General features: G+C 31.3%; 1 protein-coding gene across 6 annotated transcripts in view; it reads left to right on the plus strand.

The window, feature by feature from the left end:
* The first annotated feature begins 2,979 nt into the window (after nucleotides 1-2,979).
* The window catches only part of hycc1 (hyccin PI4KA lipid kinase complex subunit 1), a 29,682-nt gene continuing 23,218 nt past the window's right edge, over nucleotides 2,980-9,443 (plus strand). For 2 of the 6 annotated variants that reach the window (XM_016572923.1, XM_016572924.1), the window contains exons 1-2: nucleotides 2,981-3,097; nucleotides 3,175-3,276. In XM_016572923.1, coding sequence (XP_016428409.1) covers nucleotides 3,047-3,097; nucleotides 3,175-3,276 — 153 coding nt within the window. In that variant the 5' untranslated portion in view covers nucleotides 2,981-3,046. Of the gene's footprint in view, nucleotides 3,098-3,174; nucleotides 3,277-9,443 lie in introns of all 6 variants that reach the window. The other 4 variants (XM_016572920.1, XM_016572921.1, XM_016572922.1 and 1 more) reach the window with 3 other exon arrangements.

Genomic DNA, 9,443 nt, shown 5'->3' on the forward strand with positions numbered 1-9,443 from the left:
CCTTAATGTTTGGGATAATCAACAGTTTGTTTGCATCACTGCTCATGTATGTATTGAAATGTTTATTTTAGTGTAAATTTACACTACCTGTCAAAACTTTGGAATAATTAAGACTTTTTTGTGTTTCTGAATGAAGTCTCTTCTACTCACCAAGGCTGCATTTATTTGAACAAAAATACAATTAAAAACAACAAAAATGCGAAATATTATTGCGATTTAAAATAGCTGATTTCTATGTGAATATCTGTTAAAATGTAATATATTCTTGCGATGCAGCGCTGAATTTTCAGCATCATTACTCCAGTCTTCAGTGTCACATGATCTTCAGAAATCATTCTAATATGCTGATTTGTTGCTCAAGAAACATTTCTGATTATTATCAATGTTGAAAACAGTCGTGCTGCCCGATATTTTTGTGCAAACTGTGATGCATTTTATTTTTCAGGATTCACAGATGAACAGAAAGTTCAAAAGAACAACATTTGAAATAGAATCTTTTGTAACATTCTAAATGACTTGACTGTCACTTTTGATCACTTTAATGCATCCTTGCTGAATAAAAGTGTTCATTTTTCTACTGACCCCAAACGTTTGAACAGTAATGTATGTTTTGGAGTGTCATGTTTATTGTGGTCTTTCCAGTATTTCCAGCGACATTGACTCTAGCGACACACCATAAGAAATATGAATTTTAACGAGTCATTCAGAAATACTCCTGTACTCAAGAGTTTCTGGTTTGAGTCAGTCTGATAAATCCTTCACTGAATGAATTTATTGAATCTGTCAGAGAGAATACTGAACATCTGATTTGTTCAAATGCAAGTCATTGTAACTTTCAGTGATATCCGTTTAGAAATGAAGCAAGTTTTGCTACTAAAGGTTTGTAAATGAAATTAATTACTTACTAGCCTTTAACTGACCCTTATTGTTTGCATAAAAATGATGCCCAACAGTTATAAATAAAACGTTATTTATTTATTTTAATTATTTTAATTGTTTTTATTTTAAAATTATTTATTTTAATTAAAAAAAAAATTACATTTTTTTAAATAATTTTTTTATTTGAGTTCTTTAATTTATTTATCTCTTTAGTTGCAATGTTTGTAACTTTTAAAAGAAAAAGAAAAATCTAAATGTATCAAATTTGTGTGTACCAATTTTTTATTTTTTATTTTTATTTTTTTATCACATTTCCGTAAGTTGTATATCATGATATGCACATCACTGTTGACTATACATTTTTAGGAAGAAATGTGATATGAAATTCACTACTTAGAATTGAACTAGCTAGAACTAGTTTAGCCTGTGGTCATATAAACAGGTCTCCGGTATCCTCGTTTAGTTAACTAGTTAAAGTCTGTGTCTTTTTTTAGAGGCAGGTTAACCAGCACAGTTATCTGCTGATGTAATTTGCGGGGATCCCTGGAGTAAAAACAGCGTCTCTGTGTTTAATTTTGGCCTTACGCTACGTTTGTTAATCTGATTTTCTTCAACACGCGCCAGAATTTCTCATATCCTTGTTTAGAGCGAGAGGTCAAAGGTTGTTTTCACTCTTTCTGACTCTCTGAAGGCTATTTCTGCTACTGTACCTTTAAATATGTAAGCTCTGTGATGTTTCTGAATTGTGAATATGTTCATTATATAAATGTGGGTGGCCATATGTTAATGAGCTCATTGGTGGCTGTTTATGCAGTTTAGTTCTGATAACTAATGTTCATAGTGCAACTAGTCAGTGTTATTTTAGTATTATTTACGTACAATTATAGTATTTATTAATGTTTTGAGTTTGCTGTTATTTTTATGCTTTCATTTTAATTTTTAATAGTGATTTTGTAGTGTGCAAAATATTTGTTTTTATGTAATGTATTCATTTATGTACTATCATAGTATTTATTGACATTTTGAGTTGGCTTTTATTCATGTATTTTCAGTTTTCATTTTAATTGTGCAAAATAATATATATTTTTTTACATTAATTTATTCACTTATTTATGTATTATTATAGTATTTATTCATATTTTGAGTTAGGTTTTATTCATGTATTTTCTGTTTTAATTTTAATTTTAATTGTGCTAAATATTTATTTTTTAAGTTAAGTTATTCACTTATTTGTGTACTACTATAGTATTTATTAATATTTTGAGTTTGAGTAATTTTGTTTGTATATTTGTTTTTTAATTATGTATATTATTAATTTAGTTATGTACTATTTTAGTATATATTAATATTTTGATTATTTTATAATAGAATTATAACAGATAGAATTTTATATTTTCAGTTTTCGTTTTGTTTTTTAATTTTAGTCATTTTGTAATGTGCAATATATTTGTTTGTTTTTTAAATCTATCGTTTATGCATGTCCTATTAAAATATGAATTAATATTTTGAGTTAGCTTTTATTTTTATTTTTCATTTGAATTTTACATTTGGCTAGTAATTTTGTTGTGTGCAAAATATTTGTATAAATTAATTATGTATATTATTAATTTAGTTATGTACTATTTTAGTATTTATTAATACTTTGAGTTAGTTTATTTTTTATATGTTTAGTTTTTAAAAATTTTAGTCATTCTGTAATGTGCAATATATTCGTTTGTTTTAAAAATGTATAATTTATGCATGTACTATTAAAATATGAATTAATATTTTGAGTTAGCTTTTTTTATATTTTCATTTTAATGTAATTTTGTAATGTGGAAAATATTGATTGATTGCATTTTTTTAAATCAGTTTTAGGTTTAGTAATTTTACTACTTCAACCACAAATTATGTGTTTCTGTTTGTTGCCAAATCTTCAGTTATTTCAGATATAGAAAACCGTTATAATAGTTTTAGTTAACAACAACAACAACAACAGCACTGAACTGGGTGTCGTGAAAGTTAGTTTAAATAACACTTCTACATACTGTAGGTTCTTTTCTTTCTAAACCGCAGGGAAAGTCCTGTTTTGCATTGAAGGAGCACTTTGAGAGGGTTTTATGGTAATGTGGATTAGTTAATTGAGTTTGTGTTTCAGGCTGAGATCTCCTGCAGCAGATGAGGGAAGATGTTGGCCATGGATCAAGGCGTAGTGGAGGAGTGGCTGTCTGAGTTTAAGGTGCGTGGCCTCTCTCGTGAATCGTGATCATCTTCATGGTTTCTCGTGTGCTGACCGTGTTTTCTGCTGTGCTTCAGACTCTTCCAGACACAGCCGTCTCCAGCTACGCTGCCTCTCTGAAGGACAAGGGCTCTCTGGTTCCTGCGCTCTATAAAGTCATTCGGGAGAATTACAGCGACGTAAGATGATCTCTGTTCCTGACTCTTTGTTTCTCTCTCATTAGTTTGTGTTTTCATAACACACGCAAACGTGAGCACATCACCCCAATTCTTTATTCGCTCCACTGGCTTCCAGTTTCTTTTAGAGTTTAAAATTGTATTGTTTGTTTTTAAAGCTCTCAATTAGACTTGTGCCGGTATTCGGTAATGCGATATATCACGGCAATGAATATGCACGATATTGTTATCGTGGGCACTTCTAAATACCGTGAATGAATATATATTACAAATTATTCCGAATTTTGAATGCATATCTGGACTACAACATGCCCTAGATATTGTTTGAAAGTGTTTTGATTCTTTATTGTTCGGTCACGCTTTACATTAGGGCTTCATTAGTTAACATTAGTTAATTCATTGGTTAACATAAACTGCCAATGAAAAATTCTTCTGAACTTTCATTAATCTTAGGTATTCCAATATTTAATAACATGTTGTTAAAATCGAGAGTTGCAGCTGTGTTATTTAATGAGCTAACATGAACTAAGACTTGTATTTTTTTAAACAAAGATTAATAACTTCTGTAGTAAATGTAGCTATTGCTCATTGTGAATGTTAATGCATTAACTAAGGTTAACTAATGAGGTCTTATTGTAAAGTGATACCTATTGGTCTTTATAGTTCTTTTGCACTTTAATCTGTGTAAAACTTTTAACTTTATACATTTTTCTGTATTGCTTTATTGCATTTAAATGTTCAGTTATTTTTGTTGTAAGAAAAAAGTTATTAAACCTGTTATACTGTATTATGACAGCACTTTTTTTTAAACTTAATTTCAATATCGTGATAATACCGCATACCGTAATAAAAGCATTAGCAATTAATCGCAACATGAAAATTTGATACCGGCATATCCCTACTCTCAGTGGCCTTGCCCCACCTTATGTAACTGAGATGCTGGCTTTTCGTCAGCCAGACAGGGCTCTTAGGGCAACAAATCAACTTTTGCTGGAAGTCCCGAGGTCACGGTACAAACACTGGGGTGACCGGGCTTTTTCTGTAGCTGGGCCCAGACTCTGGAATAAGCTTCCTGCCGATATGCGCACCATTACTGACCTGGGCCTTTTTAAAGTTAAGCTTAAAACTCATTTATTTAGACTGGCTTTTAATATGTAGCAATTGTTGTGACATTTTTGTGTATTTTATGTATTATGGCTTTTATTTTTGTTTTTATTGGAAAGCACTTTGGTTCACCTTGAGTGTTGTAAAGGGCTGTATAAATAAATGTTGATTGATCTCAAAAGGACGATTTGGGCAACAAACAATTTTACTGAATTTGCGCAAGTGTATGAACACAGACATGAGCTTGACATTTTGCTCTTGTCTGCCAGCTCTTCGTTTTCAAATAGTTTCAAAGTTTTCAAGTAGTGCAAATGTGTTTTCTGATCTTATGATCAAACTCGGAGACGTCAGGATTAAAATAACCAGAATATCTATGTCTATTTCTGTCAGCGCGAGTTATTACAGTATGAGCTCGTTTCATCATCATAATCATGTGGTCTGTTGCCATGGCAGCATAACATCACAGTGATGAAGGATGAGGTGTTTTCTGTAGGACGGGTGTGTCTATATACCAGCGAAACCAATGACACAATCACACAAGAATCTCTTAAAGGGGTCATATGATGCGATTTCAAGTTTTGCTTTCTCTTTGGAGTGTTACAAGCTGATTGTGCATAGATAAGATCCCTGAAGTTGCAAAGACTAAAGTCTCAAAACCAAAGAGATATTCTTTATCAAAGTTAAGACTCTGCCACGCCCCCCTAAAACGGCTCGTTCTAACACGCCCCCACATATCTACCCCACTATGTGGAAATATTTGCATAATGCGCCGTACAGCATTTGAAAAATAATGTGTTTTTTGAACATTAAAGCATGTCAACATATTCTGTTACACCAAATACACAAAATAATGATCTTTAAAAAAAGCATCATATGACCCCTTTAACAACAAGCGTTTTACTGTAATCAGTCACATATTTCAGACTTCACAAATGTACTGATAAAGTCTGAAGCTCTTCCATTAGTAATGTGCTTAATGTCATTATCTTCACTCAGCAAATAGCACTCTAGTACTAGTATAACTAGTAGTACTAGTATATATAATACTAGTTAACATCAACTAAGTACTCGAGTGTTTCTGCTCCTTTTGCTTTTATTTTAATATGCACATGCAATGTTCACAAGAAATTGTGAAAAATAAATAAATATATATATATATATATATAAGTAATAATAATATGATTGTATTTAATTTTTTAATTTTAGCAGTAAATCTCTGTTTTGCAGCACTTTGTTTGCCAAAAATAAAATTAATTTAGTTTTCAGTTGAATACATTTTAAAAGGTTAATTCATTTAATGTTTTATGCCTAGTGGATTATTCAAAAATGAAAACTGAAAACACAGAGTTTGAGAGAAATTAAATGGAATTGGCATAAAAATAAAACGTATTTCATAGGGCCCTGAAAATGTAAACTGTGCTAATTGTTTTAATACATTGTTGTTAAATTGTATAGGTTTCATGATTCCAATTAATTTAAACCAGAAAATTTTTAATTGGAAAATTAAATAAATAAATAAAAGGAATAAAAAAATAGAATACAGAAAAATGTATACAAAAAATTGGAAACAATTAAAAGGCCCTAGTTTTATTAAAAATAATAAATTATTAAGTTATTATAGTTTTATGAATTCAATTGATTAGACATGCTTTATGATTCATTTTAAATTTTCATTTTAAACCGAAAACAGAATTCTGGAAAAAATAAAATTTTATTTAAAAAAAAATATTTCATAGGGCCCTGAAATGTAATTAAAAAATTAATTAATTAATTGTTATTAAATTGTAAAAGTTTCATGATTTCAATTAATTAGACATGCTTTTCTGATTACCCAAATTTAATTGAGCCATTAAAACAAAGTCCAGAAAAATTAAAATGGAAAAAAAATGGAATTAAGTAAAATGTGGGGAGGGGGGAATGGATGGGGGAATTTAGAAAAAAAAAAGATATAAAATAAAAAAAAATAAAAAAAAGTTTAAATGAAATGCTAAGGGCCCTCAGCATGCCTTGATGCCTTTCCAGTGTTTTGTGTTTGTTTTTAAGAAGCAAGCGACTCAAAACACATCTCAAAACCTGTTTTCTGTTCTGTTGAACATTTTAAAGCTGTTTTTAATAGGAAAAAAAAAAGCCTAGACATCCTGTAATCCAGTCTGCAAGGCACCACTGGGAAATCACATCATAACAAATCACAAAACTACAAACGAGAGCCGTGTTTGCATGTGGATCTGGCTGGATTGCAGTTGAAGAAGCCATGCAGTGATTGAGAGAGTCAGGAATCCAGACTGTGAGTCTCTTTGGCTCTGTGTAGAAGTGATACGCTGTTTGCTTTCTGAAAGGCGAGCTCTGTCGCAGCGCATCTCTGAAACCTGTCTTTCTCTCAGTCCTGCAGACGTCTCAACACGGACTGAAGGAGGCCAGCTTTACCGATCAGGGCCCGTATTCACAAAACATTTTATCTTCGCACTAAGAGTCCTCCTAAATAGCAGGAAAAGGTTTTAGCAAAGAGTTTTCACAGAGAATTACTTAAAAGTAATTATTATTAATTTGCAGGGCTTGTTTAGTTTGTTTTATGGAGAGCTTGTCTAAACAGGCCAGTAAGAGACCATTAACTACCACTCATCCTTTTAATTACACAAATTAAAATTAAAAATGTCTTCAAATTGATGAAACTGATCCGAGATCAAGTAAAAACCATAGACGGTGGTTCGCCGTTGGGGAACGGCAAACCATTGAAATTTCGAAATGTTTTGAACCGGTTATGACGTAACAAAGCCTCATTTATTGAAATCATGTGACTTTGGCAGTTTGATACGCTAAGGTGTTGCTATGCAGTTGCTAGGGTTCCTGGGGTGGTTGCTAGGGTGTTGCTATGCGGTTGCTAGGGTATTCTGGGCTGTTGCTAGGGTGTTGCTGTGTGGTTGCTAAGGTACCCGGGGTTGTTTGTTTGGGCGGTTGCTAGGGTACCCAGGATGGTTGCTATGGCGTTGCTAGGGTACCCAGACTGGTTGCTAGGGTGTTGCTATGCGGTTGCTAGGGTACCTGGGATGGTTGCTAGGGTGTTGATATGTGGTTGCTAGGGCACCCAGGGCCGTTGCTAGGGTGTTGCTATGTGGTTACTAGGGTAATCGGAGTGGTTGCTAGGGTGTTGCTATGTGGTTGCTAGGGTACCCAGGGCCATTGCTAGGGTGTTGCTATGCAGTTGCTAGGGTAATCAGGGTGGTTGGCAAGGCAACACCTTAGCAACCACCTAGAACACCCTAGCAATGACCTAGCAACCGCCCAGAACACCCTAACAACTGCCTAGCAGTACCCTGGAAACCACTCATGCCAACCTAGCAACTGAATAGATAGTCTCAAGCAACCGACTGCCGAGTTTTGCCATGGCAAGCACCACTCACTTTTTCTTCAGAAAATGTACATATATAGTTTGATATGCGCTCCGAATCACTGTTTAGAAACAAATGATTCACAAAAGTTTCGAAGCTTCACGAAGCAGTGCTTCAAAAGCGGCCATTACTAATATGAAAAATAATGCGATCGTCAATACGAACCGCATATAAATGAAAACGGCAGATGTAGTATTTGATAAAAATTTGATTTTCTCAGCTTTTTGCTCACAATGTTGCTTTTTTATGAAACCTACCTACATTCAAGTGTTGATAAAAAAAACAATGCTTGAAGCTAAAATAAAACAATTTTTTTTGTTTGAAAGTAGAGGGTCTGATCTTTATATTGATGTATTGCATGTTCAGATATTCATACAACTAAATATTCTGGGGGCCATGACATTTTAGTGAAAATCAGCAAAAACGCTGGCGGGGAAAGAGTTAAAAACAGCATGAAATTATGACACTTTTTAATAAATGTTCCTGGTCTTATTTTGCAACAGAAAAAGACTGTTTGTTTAAAATCTTTCATCAGAATCTAATAACCTTCAGCACATGAAGTGAGGTAATCAAGGCTGTTGTAATATGATATGAAATATTAACCAATAATATCATAAACCGATCAAATCCCTGTAGATAAAATCAAGTTATCTACAGTTATCTTTATCAAGCTGAATGCAAGTATCATTTGGTGTTGAATTAAACCTGTCAACTATCTGCCTTATTGTTTTGTAAAGCTATTTAATGTCAGTCAGTATTAAACTGGTTTGACCTGATATTCCCAAACGGTTTTTGTCAGCCGAACACCTTTGACCTAAAATATTTACTTGCAGTATCGCTGAGATATAAGTTAATATGTCAATAATGTAACAATACATTTGCATGTTTACAATTCTGTGATAGCACATGCAGATAAATAAAGTGATTTTTTTTTTTTAGTAATTGTTTAATTTTGATATGTTTTTGAGGTGCAGATTTTTTGGTAATTTTTATATGTAGTTTTATATAATATAATGTATATATATTCAGTAATATAAAGAGTTTTTATTTTTAAATTATTTATTGTAATTTTTGTGATTTATTGATTTATTTTTATTTTTTAACATTTTCTCGCATACCCCAGTTTGAGAATTAGCCCTGGTTTAGTGATTTCTTTAATTTAAATTTAAGTATTTAAATATATAATTAAAAAAGATTTGATTTATTTATTTTACATTTTAGACATTTTATATAAAATAAAATAATTTAAGTATTTAAATGTATATAATAAAAAATATATATTTAATCTTTTTTACATTTTAGGGGAAAAGATTTTGTAATTTGTAAATCTGTTTTAGATACTTTTTAAAATAAATCAAATTTAAGTATTTAAATTGATAATATCTTATTTTACTTTTTTATTTTAGGGGAAATGTTTGTGTAATTTGTAATTTTAAATATAAAATACAATTATATTTAATTGTATAAATAATTATAATAATAATTATAAAATTATATATTATAATTATATAATTTTGTGTGTGTGTATATATCTATATGTGTGTATGTGTGTGTGTGTGTGTGTGTATATATATATATATATATGCAGGTGCATCTAAAAAAATTAGAATATTGTGAAAAAGTTAAATTTTTTTGGTAACATTTCAAAAAGTGAAACTTTCATATATTCTAGATTCATTA

The sequence above is a fragment of the Sinocyclocheilus rhinocerous genome, unplaced genomic scaffold (genome assembly GCF_001515625.1).
Source record: "Sinocyclocheilus rhinocerous isolate Xijiao unplaced genomic scaffold, SAMN03320098_v1.1 scaffold1463, whole genome shotgun sequence".
Taxonomy (NCBI): domain Eukaryota; kingdom Metazoa; phylum Chordata; class Actinopteri; order Cypriniformes; family Cyprinidae; genus Sinocyclocheilus; species Sinocyclocheilus rhinocerous.